General features: G+C 44.1%; 1 protein-coding gene across 1 annotated transcript in view; it reads right to left on the bottom strand.

The window, feature by feature from the left end:
- Positions 1–23,118, bottom strand: part of PPWD1 (peptidylprolyl isomerase domain and WD repeat containing 1) — a 399,690-nt gene that overhangs the window by 233,671 nt on the left and 142,901 nt on the right. The window contains exon 5 of the mRNA XM_086960692.1: positions 6,772–7,219. Coding sequence (XP_086816818.1) covers positions 6,772–7,219 — 448 coding nt within the window. The remainder of the gene's footprint in view (positions 1–6,771; positions 7,220–23,118) is intronic.

Genomic DNA, 23,118 nt, shown 5'->3' with positions numbered 1-23,118 from the left:
CCATGGGGCCAGGCGCCTGGTATATTTACTAAGACATAATTTGCTTCCGCTGAAAGTTCTACATGCCAGCTGGTTTGGACATTCGGCATGCTGTGATCTTTGTCAATTGTATGATCAGGACTTAGATCACGTCATGTTTGTTTGTCCTACACTGATGCCTTGCAGGCGTAGATGGTTAAGACCAATTTGCTTACAACTCAACATATTATCTGCTTCTTCGTTTAAGGCAGCCTTGATTAACCCACCTAATGAAATGTTTGCTTTTAAACTGTACAACTTTTAAAAATGTTTTTTGGACCTGTATTAAGATGTCTTTTGTAATTGTGATGGAATAATATTTTATGTATTTCTTGTTTTGTATGTATATGTTATTTTATGTGGACCTCATAAAGAGTTCCTTATCATAATAAAATAAACTTGAAACTTGTCTTGGCCTACCGTGAATTGCAGGAAATGTCTGTATGCGGGATGGACGGGGATGTGGAAATTTGCGTCCTGCAAATCCAAATGCTACCATCCAGCCTCCCAAGTGTAGGGCAGACCGAACTTGTGCGACCATTCTGAATTTCTCCTTTTTCAAGAAGCAATTGAGAGGGCAGAAGTCTAGGATAGAACGATGGCCTCAGTCCTCTTGGGCACCAGAAAGTAGCGGGAACAGCAACCACGACCTTCCTCTGATGCTGGCACCCTCTTGATGGCTCCCTTGGCCAAGAGTGCCAGCCCTTTCTGACAGAGCAAAGCGAGGTGGTCCTCTGTCAGCAGATCGTAAGTGGGTGGCATGGGTGGAGGGGTAGTCACACAGAGGAGATAGCAGCCTCTTTGTACTATTTGCAAAAACCCCAAAACCCGATGTTACTGACGGCCAGTGGTGCAGGTGATGCGTATCCTGCCTCCCACTGGATACCCATGATGGTTGGAGGGCAAACTAAAGGGGGCTGGAGGCTAGTGTCAGGGGTGGGAGGTTGGGGGGGGGGGGGGTGTTAGGAAGGATGCGGTTAGACATATCTTCTGATGTCATGAAAGGGGCAGACGGCGGACTGGGGGTAATGAGGGGCAATAGACCAGCCCCAGCGCCTGGCAGAAGCACTGCTGTCTTAAAGCTCTCCACAGCTAAGTCCGCCGTATCTACCAGTGAGTCAGTCATGCCAAGTCCACACTGTATGATGAACTTTGCTGCATCGCTCCAGCAAGCGATTGGGAGGATATGGCTCAGGCATTCTCTGAGACCACTCGCAACTGAATCCCAGATGTATGAGAATATTGGTTAAAAAGGCACACAGTGTTTACTGACTGCGGTGCAAGGCTAGTGAAGGAGAACATTCTCTTTCCATAGGAATTCAACCTTCTGGATTCTCTAACCAGTACAGTGGTAGGGAATGCACCAGGGTTAATCCTAGAAGTGGAGGCTTGTACCACCAAGATAATCTGGAGTGGGATGCTGGGTAAGGAAACTGGGGTCGCCAGAATGGTGGTGGGCAAATGTTTTATGCACAACAAGAGCTATTGTGCAGGCTTGGGCCAGGCCGTAGTAGGATGTCGGTAAGGACTTTATTAAATGGGAGTATGGGTTTGGAGGGGGCGACTCCTGGCTGAAGAATCTCTGTAAAGACGTTTGTCTTGTTATGTTATTTTAGTTTATAAGACGCACAGCTACCCCAAGGAGTTTCCCGGCGCTATGCCTGAAAAAAGGGAGGGAAAAGGAAAAAAACTACAAACTAAATAACCACGTTTTCAGCTGTTTTCAGGAATTAACATATACCATTTCTTTACCTAAAGAGAATTCCACATGGAGGGTCTGAAGTATGCAAAGGAACGACCGTGCATACGCTTCAATCTAATTCTAGGAACAAGACATTTAAACTGAGTAGTGGAGCACAGAGTGCAGGAGGGTAAATAGGGTTGGACAACAGACTGCAGGTACTGAGGGGCTGAGCCAGTTTTAATCCTGAACATATAGCTCAAGGCTTTGAATTTAGCATGATTCTCCACCTTAAGCCAGTGAAGGTTGCAAAGAAGGCCTGAAGTAGGAGCAGTCCTAGGGGCCAGACAGAGCAATCTGGCCGCCGCATTTTGCCTTGTTTGCAGTTTTAGTATCACCTCCTTATTGCAACCCAGATACAAAGCCTTGCAGTAGTCCAGCCTAGATATTATAAGGCAAAAACAACAATTGATGGACGGAATGTTGCACAATGGCAAAACATTCACCCCCAGTCACAGATCTGGGTTTAATCCATCGGTATTTTGCTCACCACACCACCGAAGTTCAGACATGGCCATATGCAAATCAGTCTTGACCCTGTGCCTCATGGGAACAGTCCAGCCTGAACTGCCAAGACATGTCTTGCCTGGACCGAAATCAAGCATCATAGGACTGGTTTCTGGCTATCAGCCTTCATCAGCCAGGATAGCTTGATTCCAGTGGCATGGAGAGCACGGGACTCACGTCTGAGCATACCTGTCCCACTCCGGGTGACAAATGCAAAAACAACAATTGATGGACGGAATGTTGCACAATGGCAAAACATTCACCCCCAGCAACATAACGACAGATTAAACCCATGTCTGTGACTTGGGGTGAATGTTTTGCCATTGAGCAACATTCCGTCCATCATCTTGTGTGTTTAGATGTTATAAGGGCCTGGATCACAGTTCTCTGAGTGGAAAGGGGCAACATTCAAAGAATCTTCTTCAGCCATTTAAGGATTGTAAAACAGACAGAGGCCACCTTCATGACTTGCTGTTTCGTAGATAACTGACCGTCGATAATCACCCCAAGATTGCGTACTTGATGAACAGGTTGGTGTAAAACGCCCATCTTCAAGGGCCAATGCTGAGGACTCCAAAGATCTAATTTTTTTCCATAGGATCAGAACCTCCGTTTTTCTCCATTTAGCTTGAGTAGATTGTCCTGCATCCAGGATGCAATCCTCCTCAAGCCAGACTGGATAATGGAAGAATCAGATTCCTTAGCAGTAAAAAGGAAATAAATTAACTGAGTATCATCAGCATACGAAAATATGCTTCAACCACCCATGCACCAGCATAGCATAAGAGGGTACTACCCCTGTAGCTGCTGAATGAGGAGACACCAGGCCATATCAGATGAAGTGTCTAGCTGACTGACCTCTGCCAGTTCCTCATACCAGTTGTCCTCCTCATCTACGGGATGACAGTAACCATAAGTGTCCTCAAAACCCTCCCATTTCCCTCCCTTCTATATCCGAACCAGGTTTGGGCTTTTAACAGGCCATGCAGCATCGCTCAGTGCTAGAGGTTTGTAGAATGAAATACCCTGTAAAGTATCACTGAAAAATGTATCCTGATGAAGAAAAGGTTAGTTTTATTACAACACGTTTCTAAACCAATGCTGGTTAATTGTCCTATGTTTCTCAAACCACAGCACATTAATGAAGGCAATTGTTTTAATATAAAACTAAATAATGTTTATAACTTGTAACGGGAGGGTGGAAACAGGGGCAACAAACGACAAGGAGGGGGGGCAGAGGAACAGGAGCAACAAGAGATGAGGAGGGATGAGACTACAAGCAAGGGGCAAAAGTAAAGAAGCGGGAGGGGCGGGCAGGATGGCAGCAACAAGCAACAATGGGGAGGAAGGAGCTGGGAATGATGGGGCCACAAGCAACGAAGGGGGAAGCAATAATGATTGAGAGAACAAGTACGAGGAAACAACAAAAAAGTACCTGAATCTGAGTGCAAGCTGCAGAAGGACACTAATAAAGCAATTAATAAGTACTTGGACCATGTTCCATTAAACGGACAAACGCACGAAGAAGAAAGAGTAACCAATGCGCTGATCAATGAGACGCAAGGAAATGAGGGACGCTAAACCAAACCAATGGTAAGCAATGGGAGGGCTAAAAGCACCTTTTGTTTGTTTTTACCCTTAAAAATAATAGATTGTAAAAAGCACCAGTGCATGCACGTGGTCCCATGCAAGACCTAAAAAGAAAAAACAGACCAGAGAATTGCTGGTATAAGACCTAACTAAGGACAAAGGGACAACTAGTTTAGAGGAAATCGTGTTTGTCCTACTCATCTGAGGCACTTAATATTTTTACTGTACACAATCAATAATATAAGAACAGTCTACACCAGAACAAAGCTATTTATTATAAGAAACAAATTCAGGAGGTCAACAATTCATCCTATGCTATATTCAAGCAAATCCAGGAGCTTGTAACCCTGCCTTATATGACTTGCACTTTTCCTAATTCCAGAACTGAGACTTGGTAAGCTATACAACAGAGAATCAAGTTCAAGATCCTCTGCTAGGTGCGTCGAGCACTTCATAGTACTGAAGCCCATGCTATAAAAGTCTGTATTTTGAGATATTATTAGCCTTGTTGCCGCTCTGATCAGCACCTCACTTTGATGGTGGTGTTGCCCAAGAGATAGAAGTTTATTCTGTCTTACCTCCAAAATGATTGAACAGACTACCACTGGCTCTCCACTGCATTTCAAATCATAGTTCCTTACGCAAAACATCGAAGACTCATCTTTTCTATAAACTGAGTTGTCTCTTTCTTTAGGCTTCAGACAACTGAATCTCAGTCCCAAAAGCCCATGAGAGAACGTGCACATAAAAATATATTTAGTCATTCATTTAATATTCATTCATTTAAATCAGTCTGAAGGAATATCTATTACAATTGCTGCTACACGGAGAAGATGGCTGTGCAGATGCCAAACCACTGGATACTGCTACTGTCTAAGGAGGTTTTTAGTCGGGCCTGCAGACATATTTTATTCTGGTAACCCTTAACTGCAGAAGATCCATGCAACAAGTGATGCACTAATGCTTTAGAAAGAAATACTTCTGTCCTAAGATATCATTCTGACGACTGTGCTCCATGCCAGAAGTAGGCCTAGATTGCCAATTTTCCGGAAGGTTCACTGAAACAAGATCTGTGCTTCTTTACATACGACGGACAATGATGGTGAAAATAGCCTATATAGATATATTTCAAACATTTAATAATGCACATACATCAAATCGGCACCCCTTCTTATTGTTGCTCTCTTTGTATTTTAGCTCCTGCAGCCAATATTGTAAACCACTTTTTCGAAGAAATGTGCAATCTCTTTCAAAAGCTACTGAGCCTTTAACCTGGAAACATGTTTGTTTCTTAGTCTTGCGGAAGAAACTCTATGCTGATCAGATAATTAACGATCACCCAATATATTTACTACCCTTTCCTCACAAAGTTTTGGAGAAAGTTATTAACAAACAATTCTCCAGCATCTTAGAAAACAACGATATTTCAGATTCCTCCAATCAGGATTCCATGTCATACATAATACAAGAAAATTTTCCTGCGGTAGCCACCAACCACATTAAATGACCGTGGACACCTTTTCACTCCAATTCTACCTCTTTAACACTACAGGGATCTCCTCTGAACCCAAATACATATTTAAAGTGCACCTATCCTCCTTAGGTTCCCTAACTTGCAGTTTCCATATCGAATCTGCATGTCTACAACACTCTGATTAGTATCACCTTAAGCAACAATCCACAATCATCTCACCATCAGTTTTCTAACTGAATATCTGCAGAGGCTAAGTGGATGTCAGAGAACTACTTGAAGCTTAAGAATTGACTTATATAAGTGCATTCAATGAATAAAGCTTTTATGCCCACCAATAACTGGCTCGCATTGAAAAAACCACAAACTCTCATGCAACCTCAGTAGAAAACAGAAGTAATGACATACAAACATTGCTTTACAACAGAAAAAGTAATAACTTGCAAAGAATGCTTGATGTAACAATTTAAAAATTAAAAATAAAGAATTGAGAAAAGCTAAAGAAAAAGCTTAATTGTTTTAAAGAAATTTAACTCTGCTATTCCACTGCACTGCATTCACAATTGGCCACCATTCCTATCATCGCTAAATGTTTAGAAATATGAGGGTTCATGATGCTCTGTTTTGACACGGTAGTAAGGTGAATTGAGCATGCAACTCTACAGATAAGAGAAGCACTGCTGACACCTAGTCAAGAAAGTATCACATATCTCAAAATACACTGCTTGTTATGTGCATCTCTACTACTTGTAACTGTGTCCGCCTTGCGTTCTTGGATGGCCGCTGGCTGGAATGTAAGTGTTAGGTTGATACTGTATTTGTTGCATTTCTCACTTTGATTGGAGGTGGGCGACATGTACTGGCCAGGCTGAAAAAGTCTAATGGGTAATTGAATGATGGGTTATTTTGCATGGTGGCTGGCTAGACCCTTTTAAATATGAAAAACGTAGCTGTCTACCTCATTCTGCTGGAGTAAACTGCTCGGCACTAGGGGGTTATGGTATGAGGAGCAGAGGTTGAGATATCTGGGTGTGGTGAATTTCAGACAGAGGATATGTGGATTGTTGGAAGGTCATACATAGAATGTTGAGGTGTCAAAAGCACAGCCAATTGTATGGCTTCGAGGTCTGTTGTACTCAAGACAGTTCTAGGTAGTGTGTCTATGTTTACTTCTAGTGCAGGGCAAAGAATAATTAAATGGATCTGCTGCTGACTTCGAAAGCCTTGCCCAGCTCTGTGGACTGTTGTGGACTTGCTCGTGCTAGAAATATACTTGCCACATACAGTAAATCAGAACCAAACATTAGCGGTCACAATTTTCCATTCATAGATTGGTGGTAGGAGAAATAGTCACTCATTAATACTCGACTTAAAATAGCATTCAACTCAATAAGTATAATTACAAGTGCATTTAGAGGGTCTGAGCATATAAATTCATACTTACGCTTAAAGATTCATCAAAAACTCTCATTAGTTTCCCAGTCAAAAATCTGAAAATGCGAACTTTTCTGTCTGATCCAATAGTAGCAATTTTCTTCCCATCTGGCGAAAAACACATGCTGGTGAGATAAGCCTTGCATTTAGCAAATTCATACAAGTCTGTATCAGTCTTATATTCCCAGTGGACATTCTTGGGAAATTTGTACTCTTGGGGAGGACCAGTCCAATATTCTATCATCCCAGTTTTGTCTGCTGATACTACTACTTTGTAGACAGAGTTCAGGCGTATGTGGGTGAGTGGGGATGAATGAAGTCTTTCAAAAACATACATCGGCTTATTACTTCCACGGCCATCATATATAAATATCTTCCCTGTGCTCTTCTCAGAAGATGCTACAGCAGATATGGCGTCTCCTGGGCAAAAAAGCCACTCACACTGACCAGGGTGGTACCTATAAAGAAAAGAAAGAAAAATAAGTTGACTACAAGAACTGCAAGTGGCTAAATCCTTCATAATGCTTTGCATGACAATTTTCAAATCTAAGCTCTTCGTTTACTTTAAACATGCTATAAGGAATGTAATCACCAAGCCTTTTGCTTTTTGGGCACTAATTTAGATTTTTGCTCCGTGGCTTGCATAAATGGCCCAGCCACCAACTGCCCTGCATTAGAATGACCTGTCCTCCATTTTCAATGCAGCTCCTGCAGCGGGTGCCCGTTTCGGACAGAAAGTCGAAATTCTAGTGCAGCAGTAAAAGGTGAATATAAATTATTACCAATGTAAGTTAGCTAGCAAAATACATAAATACTGCAGTTACAAATATGCTACCTTATTAAACTGGAAAGCAGAATGGTATTTCTCTTCTGGTGATGAATCCTGCGATTTAACAGGCTGCAAGAGTAACGTGAGCTTTCTGCAAGGTGGTTAAGTTATGCTCGAATTAATTAAAATTACACATTTTTTATGATGGAGATAATTTACAATTTTATAATTCTCCTTTTTCCAGGCCATTGTAAATGTAATAAAAATTGTGGCCTTGGAAGCATGCCTATTCGTTTAAGAGAAAATCACTGGGGGAGGGCCCGACAACATTTTGTGATTTAATAATTTCTGAGAGTAATAGGTGTCCAGGGAATAAGAATAGCAAGGAATTAGGTGTTAATGGCCTTTATGTAGAAGCCTACACAGCATGGATGGTGAAGGCATGTCTACGGGCTGCAAGAAAAAATAGAAGGGCTTGCCAAGAATGTATGCGCCTCGTCACTCATGTTACACGATCAAAAGTGTACACACTCGCATGTAGCACAGAAGTGCTGTTTCAATAATCTCTCAAAGCAAGCAATGGAAACAACAATGTACACCAAAACAATTAATTGCAAGAACTACAGTCAAATTTTCAGTTACATTCTTCCACTGGTTTTAAGTGTAATCGTTTAATCTAACACATGATTGTTTGCTGGGGTGAGTGGTAGAAAAAGTGCAAACCAAACCCTCACTGAGAAAATCGAAATAGTGTATATGAAAGTACCTGGCCTGTAAAATCTATTCTACAGTGTTCAATTTTCCGCCTGGTATTTAATCCCAGTAAAATAATAACTTAGTGTTAATGTAGTGCTAGATCACACAAGTCTCACTGTCCTGCAAAACCTGGTATTATCAATACTTATTTTATTAATCTCTTTTGCTTATTATCAATTTGCTACGGTTGTGTTTCTCTTCTAGACCAGGGGGCTCTAGTCTCCGAGCAAATCCTGCTAAAATTAAGCACACTGGCAACGGTGATGCACAATGCTGTGGCACAGCACACAGATGGCCCACCCACCTATGCGAAAGCAGATCCATCTCTGGTCAACTGCGCGGCTTATAAGGAGGCTTGAACCTCAGTTCAGTTCTCAACTCACTGTGGGATTTTAGTACTCTAATTAGTGGACAAATGCATGAAGGTTACACACTTCTCCCAGACCCAAATAGCTAACAAAAGCATACTAATCATATAGAACCATGAAAAGGCCTGACTGGATGCTCCAGTACCACAGTTTCTTAATGAACAAATTTATGACGATTTTACAGGTGTGTCGAGTAAAAGCAGACCTTGAAATGTGTGATAATACATTTAAAAAATAAAAAAAAGCAGGCAGACGCCTCTGTTGCCCAGTCAGAACAAATTATCATAGTTCTGCACAATTATGGGCCTGTCTATTTTAGTGTAAATTTATACCATTCAGATCATCTTGTTGAGCATTTAATTTTTTTTGTTGGAGAATCGCTTCTACCATTGTGAACTCTTGAAAGACACCCATCACAACAGAGAAGAAGACTGGGCTAAAGCAAGAAAAATGCATTATAAGAACGCAATTTATAGATTTCTCCTTCACAAGTGGTTTCTTGGCACTGGAAGACAAAGTTTAAGATTATCCAACCCGGTTAAGAAAAAGGCTGCTAGGCTTTAGTGAATTGCCACGTTTTTTAGGAGCACCTTAACGTGGTAAGACAGGTAGTGGTCAGGCAATTTTTTGCAATGTTGGCACCAACAAATTGAAAAGCTACAACCGTCATCCGTTTGCTAAATTTAGGAATTACCAGCAAATTGGCAGTGGAGAAAGAGAAGGTTCTTCGCGGGAGAACCTTCTCATACGCTCAGGTATGAAACCGGGAGCTTGTCCATACAGTGATCAGCAAACAATACATCTTGACCATTCGGGCTGTGACACTTAATTTTCTGCAGTAAAGAAGAAGGTAGAGATAGGCTAATGACAATGTAATCCAGTGTAATCCATATAAGGGTTCAAATGGCCCACCTCCTCTCGTTTCTATGCAAAAAAGGACCATTTTCAGCAGTAGCTTTAAATGGTATTAATAAGTCGATATCAGCAAAGATATCTGCATCTTCCTAGATAGGGCACAGCCAATCTTGACTCAAGAATTTAACGAAATTTGGAGGAGTAAAGAAAGTGATAATCACTTTGGGTCAACAGGAGTAAAGTCAGAGGGTGTATTTCCCATTAACAATTATTACCTCGGTTTTTCAGCATTAAGTTAGAGCCCATTATTTTCCATCTTTCCAATATTGATCTTATGCATAAATGTAAAGAGACTGGATGTCAAATGTACACCAATTCTTTCAAGTAACTGTGAATCCTCTACTTGCATATAAATATTTACACTTTGTGAATGTAGTGTTCTTACCAAAGGACTGATAAATAGGGAAAAGATGTAGCATAAGAATCAAAGTGAACTCTTTGGCAATAAAGGCTTGTGAGCTCAAACTAAGAGCTTCCTTAAATAACCTGGGAGCACAAAGGTAATGTAATGCATGACAGTAGAGCCAAGCTTAGGCGTTCCATTGAGATGCTAAGGTCTACAGTGTCAAGCATAGCTGATAAATCAAGAAATAGCACAGCGTTAAGCTTGCCTTGGTCTGCTTCTAATCTAAGGTCATCCAATATTGCCAGCAGCACACATTCAGTGCTGTGGGCAGATTGAAAGCCTGCTAAAGTCCAAGGACGGTGATAGTTTGTGGGTGACTGTGTCAGTGTTTGGCAACAAGGCTTTCTGGTAATTTGATGCTTGCAGGGAACATATGTTGGATGGAAGCTTTTCTTGGAGGTAGGGTTAGCTTCTAGCTTCTTAAGGACTAGAGTAAAGGATGCAATTTTAAGTGCTTCTATTATAGCACCTTCTTTCAGCGAAGCATTCAGTAGCGTTGTAAGTGAATTTAGTGATATACTTCATACTTGAGTCAAACGTTAAAGGGCATGATCAGAAGGTGCTCCTGAGTTCACGTCTGTCATGTCTGTATGGATATCCTTGCTGGGTCAAAGTTTGTGATTGCTGGAGGAAAAGTTTCCTTTTCTATCTTTAATCTACGTTGTACTATTTTCTCCGCTCTCATCCGAGAATTCTTTAATCGCTTGAAAGAAAGTTTTTTGGGCATCAGAGGAAATCATAATCCTATCCGAGTAAAACTCTGTTTAGCAATTTGAACTGTTCGTTTTAAGCAGCCAGTACTTCCTTAGCGACGTTGTCATAGTTTCTTTTACACAGCTGCCCTTACTTTGAGTTTTAGAAATTTTTAGTTGTTGAGAGTATCAAGGAGTTAGTTTTCTGTCTTCCATAGTTAATGTGATCCATTCATTTTTTTTTTGGTTTGGATCGGTTTTATTGGAGTTCGCAACAAGAGAACAAAGCAAATATCTGCAGCACGGTGTATGCTGCCCGACTATTGTGAACAATACATTTATGTTACAGGCATATAGTAAATTCCCAGTATTAATGAACGCCTCTGTACACATTCATGTGCTTCCCAATGCACTCTTCATACAATTTTATTTCAAAAGGGTGGCTGTTGGATAGTCCGTCAAATGAACAGCAGCAGGCGTACCACAATGAGAGTGGCTAACACAGGAGGCGGATACAACTAGAACATAACTAGGAGTATAAGTTCCAACTAACAAGATGCCGCCAACAGCTCAGACCAACTCTCCCCCGCATCCCACAAAAAGAATAAAGACAGCAAGTGCACATCAGTGTGTTTCTACATCTCAGCCTGCAAGATTTGCCAAAGTTTGTACCTGGTCAGCAATAAACATAACCATTGTTTCTGCTCTGGCAGTTGCAGGAGATCGCAGCACGCCCCTCTAACTGCTAAGTTTACTACTCATTTGGGCCAGTCTCTGGCCCAGTATCATGGTTCCCATCTGTTTCCTGAATTCATGCATTATCGTGTCCCACTGTGTGGCAATTAGTAATTTACGCAGTCCTAGTGCTTCCTCTCTATGCAGTGCGGCACTTTCTGCTGTGGCCCAGACCCACAAAGAGCGTTTCCATGCTAGAACTACAGAAGGCTCAGGGGATCGCCACCTTTTGGTGATTAGGCGTTTAGCAACTATCTGCCCCAGACCGATAAAACGGGAGGTCACTTTTTGATCCTTAGTTCTGCAATAAATATGTAGGATGCAAGCTTTCCAACATAAGGGCACATTGCGGCCCGTGTAGCGGTTTAGGGAGAGCACCACAGATTCCCAGTATTCTCAAAGACGTGGGCAGCTCAATACCATGTGAAGCAAATCTGCGTCAACTGTAAGGCATTGCGGGTAAACAATGCCTGTGCAGTTGTAGTGCTTCTTGATCTTCGCTGGCGTGAGATAAGCCTTCTGTCTTATAAAGTATTGAATTAAACGAAAACGCATGTTGCGTTGGATATGATTTGGCCCTTCTATCACTGTATTCCATTCAGAGTCTGTGGAATGGCGCTGAAGGTCTCTCTCCCAACTCGCGCACAAGGGAAGTAGTGGCGTCGCTGTGTGATGTCTGAGAGCCGCGGTGAACCACCTATTTAAATGTCGTTCCTGCTCCATGACATGCAAGTATTGGATGATTAAATGAGTTGGAAGCTCTCTCGACCTGTCACTCCAATGTTTTCTTAGTGCTGCTATGATTGCGCGATGTATTAGAAATTGCCCTGGCTGGATCTCATTGTTCTCCGACAGAGAGAACACCGTCAAGGTACAGATCACGGATGCCCTGTATCCCTCCTTCTATTAGGTGGTGCAATTCGTGAGCAGTTATAGCCCTGGAACCTCTGGGAGTGCCCAGTAGCGCTAATGCAGGGGCGTATGGCTTTGTGTGTCATGTCAGAAACAAGTTTGTGGCTACCTGAAATAGTAATTGCACTGGAGGGCTCTGCCTATGACATGGGTGAAATAGTGAGAGGCGGCTGCGATGTGATAAGGGCAGAGAGTCTGTTGCCTTGTGCAATAGGTATCGCTTAGAAAGCCACCGGACCACCCATTGAAGTTGAGCTGCAAGAAAATAGTGCTCTAAGTTGGGTAACGCAAGCCCACCTTGATTTGTCGGCAGGTAGAGTTTCTGGAGTGCTACTTGGCTGCGGGATGCTCCCCAAATAAATCCACTCTACAGCGTTTTGGAAAAAAGCTGGAGTTGTATATAGGGGTAAGTTGGTAAAATAGTACAGAAGTTGTGGCAATACCATTATTTTAATAAAAGCCATGCGGCCCATAATAGTCAATGGGAGAGAGCTCCAAAACAAAATTTGAGAGCGAATTGAAGTCACCGCCCTACCTATATTATCTTCTAGTAAGTCATGCCGCACGGCCAGGTAGCAGAAGGTTTGCGTCTGCCATTCGATGTCAACATTAGTGTGGGTGTATTGCGGGTCTGGGTATGCCGTGTTGAAGGGATAAAGGTGAAGGAAGCTAGCTCTGTATATACTATAACAAAGTGAGGTATAGTGTGCACAGAGTCCAGCTGAACCCCAAAGGAAGGCAGATGTACAAGTAGATTGCACCTTACTCTCTATTTGTGGTAGTGTGGTCGAGCAGTAAGGCTTTATCAGAGGTGAGTGTAAAGTATTTGTTAGAGTTTTTACTCTTAATGGCAGCACTGCACTTACAATGTCTAAGAATGGACTTGACTTGGACACTATAGGGGTACAGGGCTCATGCACCTGTAGCCTCACCACTGGTATAGTGCACCCAGCTCAAGGGGTGGCTGATCTACGCCAGAGAAGTGGTTTGTAGGCATGGCACACAAGGATGTGTGCCATGTCGACTCTTCACTTTGTTCTGCACCAAAATAAGCAGCCTGCAAAGGCAGTGTGTGAGTGTAAAGATACAGAGTCTCTAAGGGTGGCACAATAAGTGCTACACCCCTTAGAGGCCTTCCCTGGTTACAGTGACCTGGGTAGCTGTGGTACCATTTACCAGGGACTGACCTGGGGCAAGAGTACCAATTCGGTGTGGTCTTTAATGCTGTTTTAGGGAAAGAACATAGGCCCTGGGTACCTGATTGCAAGAGCCCAGGGCACAGTGAGTCAAAGCACATTAGCAGTTCAGCAAAAAGTGGAGGAAACCATGCAGGAAGAGGGCACTTTCTCACAAAAGGCAGAACTTAGACGCATTTACTTTTGACCCAGATATCGCGGCAAAGTCGTCCAAGATCTGCGCCACAGCATCTGGAATCGAGTGCACATCCTTGATGTATATAAGAAGGTCATTCACATATGGCGAAATCGCATGCATGTCTTCACCTAGCGAAATCCCCCCAACCCTCTCCCTGCTCTCAGATGGCTGTTGCAAGGGGCTCGATGGCTAGTGACGTTGGCACGCATATTGAGAAATGCCTCCCTGAATCCGTAACGTGGCAGTACTGCAAATAGAAAGGAAAATGCTACTTATCAGTATGCATCTGTTCTTGGCATGTAGAGCTGTAGATCATATACTTTACATAGATCCCCATCTGGTGTTGGGCTCGGATGTTTGCAGTTTGTTTTTATTCGAAGAAGTCTTTGTAGTCACGAGATAGGCGGCGACTCCTTACGATGATAGTGCGCATGGGCATAACTCCATCCCAGATTGTTTTCGCCATAAAGGGCGATGATGGAGTTAGTAAGAAATAGAAAGAGATGTTCATGTGTGTTGTATCGAAGTAAGAGAACACTGCAACAGATAAATGAACCCGGGGAGGCGGGTGGGCATGTATAAATCCACAGCTCTACATGCCAAGAACAGATGCATACTGGTAAGTAGTATTTTCTGTTCGAGGAATAGGAGCTGTGGTTTATATACTTTGCATAGACTATATAGCAGTTTTGTTTGTGGCGGTGGCTAACTTGTGTCTGTTGCAGTGGTTTGAATAAGTGTTCTTAAGACAGCCTGGGCCACAGTAGCTTCTTGTTTTGCTTGCACATCTACATAAAAGTGTTTTGTAAATGTGTGTGGTGTAGACCAAGTTGCAGTCTTGCAGATGTCATCTAAGGGAATGTTGCCCTAAGAAGACCATAGAAGACCAGAGTTTGCATGTAGAATGAGCCCTATGGGGAATGGTTAACGTCGCTTGACTTTATTAAGTGCATACAAATATGCTACCTTAATCAACCGTGCAATACCTGCTTTTGAAATGGGATTGCCTTTATGAGGCGGGGGGAAAGCACCAAAGAGTTGTTTAGTCTTCCAAAAGGATTTAATTCTTTCAATGTAATAGAGTAGTGCCCTTTTAACGTCTAGCGTGTGAAGAGCTCTTTCTGCCAGCGAGTCTGGTTGAGGGAAAAATACTGGTAGTTCAACAGATTGGTTACGGTGAAAGGCAGATAGATACCACTTTTGGTAAAAAAATTTGGATTAGCCCCGAAAACCTCTTTGTTGTGATGAATTTGAAAAAATAGTTCTTGTATGGTTAGTGCCTGAAGCTCACTCATGTGATGGCTATAAGGAAGGCTACTTTCCAAGTGAAGAATTGTAGTTCACATTTGTGCAGAGATTCCAATAGTGGACCTATGAGCCTTGTAAGGACGATATTAAGAATCCACACTGGAGAAGGCGGAACTCTAGGGGAATTATTCTTTTAAGTCCTTCCATAAAAGCTTTAATAGTGGGTAATCGAAACAAAGACAAGTGTTGTCTGTTTTGTAGATAAGCTGTTATTGTAGCTAGATGTAGTCTTATAGATGTATATGCTAGGTTACAGCGTTGTAGGTGTAATAAATATGAAATGTGGAAGAGAAGCAAGATGTAACAGTCTAGTGGATTGATTGATTGTACAGTAAATTACTTTTTAGAATGCCAGAAAAATTGCGAGTAATTCCAGATGGTTTATGTGGAATTGTTTTTGTTGTGTAGTCCGTATGCCTTGAATGGCAAGTGTTAGAAATGGGATTTCTGGTTGGCAAAGGTTTGCACCAAAGCCAGGCAGAAACCACCACTCTAGTCAGGATGAAGCAGTTACATTCCTAAAATAACCCCTGCTCACCGCCTTGGTAAGCTTGGCATGACCAGTGAGGCTTATCTTAGAGGCAGTGTGTAAAGCATTTGCACATAACCATCAGTAATACATTGTAAGCACTACAAACGGAAACCACACCTGTTCAGAAAAATAGGCAATATTTTTATATACAAGACCAAATACGATAAAAATCCACAGTACAGTACTTTCAAAATAGATGCGTTGCAAGATGTCTTTAAATTGCAAAGATACAGTGCGAACAAAGTTCCTTGATGCCGATAGCTCCGTCCGGGGCTATCAAGGCATCGTGAACAAACAAATTCAAACAGTTCTGGCTGACCGCGGCGTCGCTGGTCAGTTGCGGTGTCGGGGAGACCCGCAAACAGTACCTTTCAGAGATGCAGGTCGTCGATGACCTCTTGTTGTCACACCCATTGCAGGTCGATCTCTCTGATGGAATCAGGAGCGCTGGCGTTGGCAGGCGTCTAGTGCTGCGGTGCAAAGTACAGCGGTGCGGTGACCTTAGGTCGCGGTGCGAGCAGTGGCGGCATCGGATGGCATCATCGGTGAGACCAGGGTCGCGGTGCCTTCAGGACACAGCATCGTAGACGGCGTCAGGCTTGAAGTCTTTGCTGTTCCTGAGACTTCTTGAACAGAGGGCAAGCTCTACCTCAAGCCCTTGGAGATACTCAACACAAGCAGAGAAAGTTCAGTCCAGTCCTTTCACTGTCCAAGGCAGAAGCAGCAGCTGCAGGTCAACACAACAAAGCAACAACACAGCAAAGGGGCAGTACTCCTTCTGGCAGCTCTTCCAGCTCTTCTTCTTGCCAGGTTCCTTAATTCCAGCGAGATCTTTGAAGTCTCTGAGACTTCCAAAAGGAGGCAGGCTCTACTTCAAGCCCTTGGAGAAAACTTAACAGCAGAATGATGAAAGCACAGTCCAGTCCTTTCCCTATCCGAGGCAGTAGCAACCACTGCAGGCCAACCCCTCAACACGCAGCATAGGGGCAGTACTCCTCCAGCTTTTCCGGTTCTTCTTCCTGGCAGGTTCCTTAGTTCAGAAGTAAACTAAATCTCTGGGGTCTGGGCCCCAATATTCATACAATCAAATCCTTTGTTCTCTGAAGGCAGAAGGGCCAGTACCTAGTTCAAACCAGTTCTCTGTGCATTCTGCCAGTGTGTACTTCTTCCTTTGTCAGTGTAGGCCAGGGTCATCAGACGCACCACAGGAGGTGGAGCCAGCATGGTGGAGGGAAGGCACAGCCCTATTCAGGTCCCATGTGTAACTCCTCCCACCCATCTACATGTAGATGTGTTTATTCAGCTCTGTGCTGACTCACCCTGTCTCCTGGAGTCTCCCCCAGCTCCTGTCACTCACAAACCAGACAGACAATACACAAGCTGGCAGGCTAGATGGTTAGGTCAGAAAATACCTACTTTCTAAAAGTGGTATTTTTAAACACAGAATGTTAAAACCAACTTCACTAAAAGATGTATTTTATCATTCGGAGTTCAGGCATACTAAACTCGAATTTCTACATTGTTCCCTGAGTCAGTTAGGATTATAGGATGTAATAATCAAACTGCCCATTCTAGCCTTGCAATAGTGAAAAACGAAGTAGGCTGTAATTCACTATAAGGACATGCCACAAACACCAGGGCATGTCCTACCTTTTACATACAATGCACCTTGCCCATGGGGGTACATTGGGCCTACTAGAGGGGCGACTCACATGTAGAAAAGGGAAGGTTTAGTGACTTGCAAGTGTGTGCACTTGCCAAGTCGACATTGCAGGCCCAGGCTGCATACAGGCTCTGCAATGGCAGGTCAGAGTTCAACTTTACGGGCTGTTTACGTGGGTGGCACAATCCAGTGCTGCAGCCCACCAACAGCATTTGATTGATATGTCCTGGCACTTGCAGTGCACTTTACTAGGGATTGACATATAAATCAAATAGCCAATCATGGGAATACCAATCCATAACACATTTTATACAGATAGCATATGCACTTTATCACTGATTAGCAGTGGTAAAGTGCCCAGAGTCCTAAAACCAGCACCCACAGGTCAGGAAAAAATTAGGATAAGGCAAAAAGTTTAGGGATAACCCTGCAAAAAGGGCCATTTCCAGCAGTAAGGTTTTGGAGATCAGCTCCCCAGCCGGCAAAGGATGTGTCTGTGGTTAGCACCATCTGTGGAACCGGGTCGAGGAACGGTCCCCCTTTGGAAAGGTTTTGAGTGTTCCACCAGTGCAGAGAGCAATATGTGCGGCTGTACACCAACACCAGATCTGTTAGCTGACCTTGAGCCTGGTTCCATTGATCTGCAAAGCATTCCTGTAGAGGACGCATGTGGAGTTCTGCATAGGGGGCGATTAGAATGCAAGAGGCCATCATCCAGATTATTTGCATGAACACTCGAGCTGGTAATGAGTGTTGAGGCTGAAATTGTGATATTAGAGCCTTTATGTTGCATATTCTGACTGGGTTGGGGTATGCTAGAGCTTCGGAAGTGTCTATTGTAGCTCCTAGATATATTTGTGTGTTGGATAGTTGGAGGTGGTACTTGGTGAAATTCACTGTGAACCCCAAGTTGTGTAGCAAATGAATTGTCTTGCGGGTGTGGTGAGCGCAGCTGCTGTGTGACATGGCTTTTATGAGCCAGTTGTCCAGATAAGGGAACACAAGAATGTGCGGTCTTCTTAAGTGAGTCGCAACTACTACGAGGCACTTGGTGAAGACTCTGGGTGCTGTGGTCACACCGAACGGGAGAACTTTGAACTGGTAGTGTTGACCGTCCAGTATGAACCGGTGATATTTTCTGTGAGCTGGATGAATGGGAATATGGAAGTAGGTGTCCTTTAAATCCAGAGTGGAAAGAAAGTCGGCTTGTTGAAGCAATGGAAGCACCTGTTGGAGGGTGACCATGTAGAAGTTATCTGACTGAATATAGAGGTTTAGTGGTCTTTGGTACAGTATTGGACTGATAGAGCAGCCCTTTTTTGGAATTAGGAAATCTAGGGAGTAAACCCCTGTGCCCTGATGAGGCAAGGGGACTGGTTCTATTACATGTTTTTGTAACAGGGAGAGAACTTCTTGTTTTAAGAGAGTCAGATGTTCTGATGACATTGGACGTTTCCTTGGAGGGATATTTGGGGTAGTGGAGGGGAGTTCTAGGCAATAACCATACTGGATAATTTGTCTTACCCACTTGTCTGTTGTGATGGAGTTCCAGACAGGTAGAAACTGTGAGAGACACCCCCCGCAGGAGTGGAATGGTTGGGGGTAGTGTAGGGAAGTCACTGCTTGGTAGTAGGGGAATTACGGGTGTCGTTACCTCTGGCTCTTCCCCTATTATGTTCCCTCTGTATCCTCTCCGAAAATATCCTCTGGAGGAGGTAGCGATTGGGGCTTTTGTAAGATGAGATGGGATGGGATTTTCTGATGATATTGTTTTGGAGCCACCCCTGTAAAAGGAGCGGCAAAAGTAACCCCTATTGGAAGGTAGTTGCAAGGGCCCCATGTACTTAGCAGTCTCTGAATCTTTCTTCATTTTCTCAAATGAAGTATCCACAGTAAGTCGGAAAAGATGCTCTTAATCGAAGGGCTGATTGAGTATGGTGGTTTGAACTTCTTGCTTGAATCAGGAGATTCGAAGCTAAGCATGCCTACGCAGTAATATGCTGGTATTAATGGCACGAGATGCTGTATCAGCCGCATCTAGGGTACATTTTATGGAGGTGTTAGTAATAAGTTTGCCCTCTTAAATGAGTTTATTGGCCTTGGTTTTATGTTCCTCTGGTAAGTGCTGCATTAGTTTTTCCAGCTCATCATAGTGCGCTCTGTGGTAGTACGCTAACAGAGCTTGAGCATTAGCAATGCGCCAATGGTAAGCAGCCTGTGGCACAGTTGTTTTCCCTGAAGCGTCTATAAGCTTTGACTCCTTGTCAGGAGGAGGGCATCGCCTGTAGCTTGGGAATTAGGCCTTTTGCGTGCATTAGACACAACAATAGAGTGTAAGGGTATCTGGCCTTTGATATACACAGGGTCTGTGGGAGCTGATTTATATTTTTTTATCCAGCCTTTGCGTAAGTATTCGCGCTCTAACAGGGTCTTTGAATACTTCAGTAGCGTGTTTTAACATGCCTTTTAGCATGGCCAGGGTGTGTGGATTTTTGTGACGGTGCAAATGTTTCCACTTAGAAGTCCTCTTATAGGGGATCAGTGTGTAATTCCACTTCATGGTATTGAGCAGCCCTATAATAAGTGCTGCAAAACCAATGTTATCATCAGGTGGTGAAGGCCTGGAGGGATACAGATTAGGGTAATTGTGTAGATCTGGATCTTGATCATAGTCATCCCTTGGGACTGTGTCCTGTGGTATGTTCTGGTTGTCATCACCCCTAGTGTATCTCCATTCCCATCATCATCCTGCGGTGCAGGTGAGAGTGTAGGTGATGAGAATGTTGGTGATGCTGAGTTTGCTGGTGAGATAAATAAGTCAGGATCAGGAGGAGGAGGAGAGGGAGGTATATAAGGGGGAGAAGGGTTAGTACCCATGTCCTTGCACTTGAGGGGTATGTGATAAACCTCTGGGGGGTGGGTCTAGTTTTCGTTTCTTAGGAGGCTTGGAGAGACGGTGGCCAGTTTCGGGGTCAATATGCGTTTTCTGCTTTGGATCCGAAGGTACTACAGGTATGTCTTGCTTCGGTGTAGGAGGCTTGGGCGTAGTGTGTTCCTTAACAAGTTTTGTACGGGTTTTGGAGTCCGGAACCTTTGGTGAGGGAGTTTTCGTTTCAGAGTTTTCTTTGGCTCCGACGCTTTTGGTGTGTCCTGTTTTGGCTCCGAAGCTTTGTTTTTTGGTGGCTTCGGTTTCGAGGTTTTCAGCGAAGTGGTCTTCGGTGCCGACGAGGAAGGGTGGGGCACCGGCTTGGTTTTAGACTTCGGTACCGAAGGTGTATGCCGGTGCCGGAATGAGGCAGACTCGAGCCCGAGTCAGAAGGCTTTTGTTTCGGTATCATAGGCAAGGTGTCTGAAATTTGTTCAAGTGCCGACCAGCAGGCGAAGGTGTCACCGGAGCCTTAGGTTTGGGTTTGGTGGCGGCTTGGATGTTGGTACTCCAGATCCGTTGAGCCAGGGTCACGTTCTGCTCATCTCCTCCGAGTCGTCTGGTACAGACACGGAGATATCTTCTTCTGTAGGTTGGAATTCTGGATGGACATTAGAACCTGCTCTGAAGAGGTCTTTTAAACGGAGTCTGTTCCATCGACGGCCGGCGTGGTCGGCGGAGGTAGGCCAAACGGTCCGCGTCTAAGCTCTTGGTCGAATATTATTTGAAGTTGGAGGATGCACGTTGAAAGGGGAACACGATTCACACGCAAACCTTCACCACTCAACTGTATTGTTCTGGAAGTGGGTTGGAAGACGGTACAGACCTGGAGTGCAGCAAATCACATCCAAACCCGATGGTGGAATAAACAATCTGGGGATGGAGTCAATTTCCAAGCGCACCATCATCGTAAGGAGTCACCTATCTTGTGACTAAAAAGACTTCTTCGAAACAAAACAAACTGCAAACATCCAAGCCCAACACAAGATGGAAATCTATGAAAAGTATATAATTTACAGCTCATATGCTTCGAACCTCCCATTCCAGGGTATCAAAGACCTTTTAGATATCCAGTATGAGGCAGCCTGACCAGGGCCTTTGATCTGGTGCATAGCGAGCAACCCTAAAAAAGCGTTGCAGTTTCAATGAGGTGTTCTGTTCTGGTACAAAACCTTTCTGGTCAATATGCACTAGGGATTGGATTAGTGGTGACAGCCGTCCGCTAAAAACTTCGCTAGGATCTTATAGTCTGTGTTTAATAGTGCCAGAGGCCGGTAGGAGCTTAACTCCTTGGGGTCTCTGTCGGGCTTAGGAAGTGAAACTAGTCGTGCTTCAGCCATTGAGTCGGGAAGAGTTGCATCTTCCAGGCCAGCATTGTACAAAGTGAGTAAACACAGGGCCAGGGTGGCTGCATACATTTTATAATACCCTGCAGGCAGATTTTCCCGGTGGCTAATGCCGCTATAGCTTCCCTGATCTCCTCTTTTTCAAGCGGGGCTTCCAATGCTGCGCTCTGGTCTGGCGTTATCTTAGGTAGGCGTATAGAGTTCAGAAAGGTGGTGGTGTGCTCCCGATCCTGCTGAATTGTGTTTTCATATAATTCTTTGAAATGCCTTGTTATTTCTGCATGTATTTTGTGTTGAGTGTATACTGCGGGTCCCGCTGCCGTGTTTATGGCATATACAGAATGCAGAGATTGCTCCTGATGTAGCACCCATGCTAGGAATAACCTGGGGCTGTCAGATGTTGCATGTTTTCGCGCTGAGGGTGCCGCATAGTTCAGGCATCTTAATTGCTCAGGCAGCTCTATGCATTCGCTGTGCATTGCGCTCATGGAGCGCAAACTTCCTGTACCCGATGTCACCTGGTTTTCACATGGCAGCATCTCCCGTTCTATTCTTACTATTTCCTGAGTTAGGTTTTTTCGTATGTTCCATGTGATGCCCATGCTGTGCCCCCCCCTGACAACCACTTTAAACACCTCCGATTCGAGAGCAGTGCTACATGTGGTGCACACATTGATGTCAAAGAATTCCCTCGTGGCTGCACCAAGAGAAACCTGAAACGCTGGGTCCTCCAGTGCCGCTGGTTGAAGACGCCAAGTGGGGACCAAAGGTGGTTTGGCATACCAGCTGAGCTGCATGAGCTGGGGATTAAGAGGTGTGTGCGACCAAGGTATTCTATATGCTTAATGAGAGGGACGAGTTAGGGTGAGCTTACCAGGTGATCCAACCTCACATGAGGGTCATGAACATGAGACTAGAAGGAGTATATGCGGGTATATGGGTTGCGATTGCACCAAACATCTGTTAAAGACCAGTGTGCGAGCCAGGTGTTCAACACAAGTGCATTTGAAAAGGCGGACATGAGTGTCAGGGGACGAAATGAGCAGGCCGTAGCAGTGTCTAGTACTGAGCTGAAGTCCCCACCCAGCAGCTGGGGACCCCACTCCAGCAGACGAGTAAGGTGACGCAATAAGGTGAGGCAGTAAGGTGCGAACAGACTAGTAAGGTGACAAGGAAGATGGCCTGCTCCACATTTGGGGCATATATGGACCCTATCAAGGTGACGACTGTTTAAGCCAGGGGTCTCCAAACCGGTCCTGGAGGGCCGGATCCATGCCAGATTTTTAAAATTACTACATGTATCTCAATGGGGATATCCAACAAATCTGGAATGGATCCGGCCCTCCAGGACCAGTTTGGAGACCCCTGGTTTAAGCGTTCCTTTACAAAGTCATATCAAACGTCCGGATCAGTCTGCACCTCGTCTGCTGCAAAAGGTGTTCCCGCCTGGATCCAGATCAGCAAACTACTCTCGTGCGCAGAGTAGTTAGTACTAAACACTTGTCTCGCCATTTCCTGCGAAGGAGGATAGACTCAGGCTGTGTTATGTGTGTTTCTTGCAACAGTGCTATGTTGGTGGCACTGCACTGCAAATATGAATAGATGGAATATCGCCTAGCTGGAGTGTGAATGCTGCTCACATTCGAGTTAATTAC

Source organism: Lissotriton vulgaris, chromosome 3_1, assembly GCF_964263255.1.
Source record: "Lissotriton vulgaris chromosome 3_1, aLisVul1.2, whole genome shotgun sequence".
NCBI lineage: Eukaryota > Metazoa > Chordata > Amphibia > Caudata > Salamandridae > Lissotriton > Lissotriton vulgaris.
Note: the sequence above shows the minus strand (reverse complement) of the source record. Positions and strands in the feature narration are given on the sequence as shown.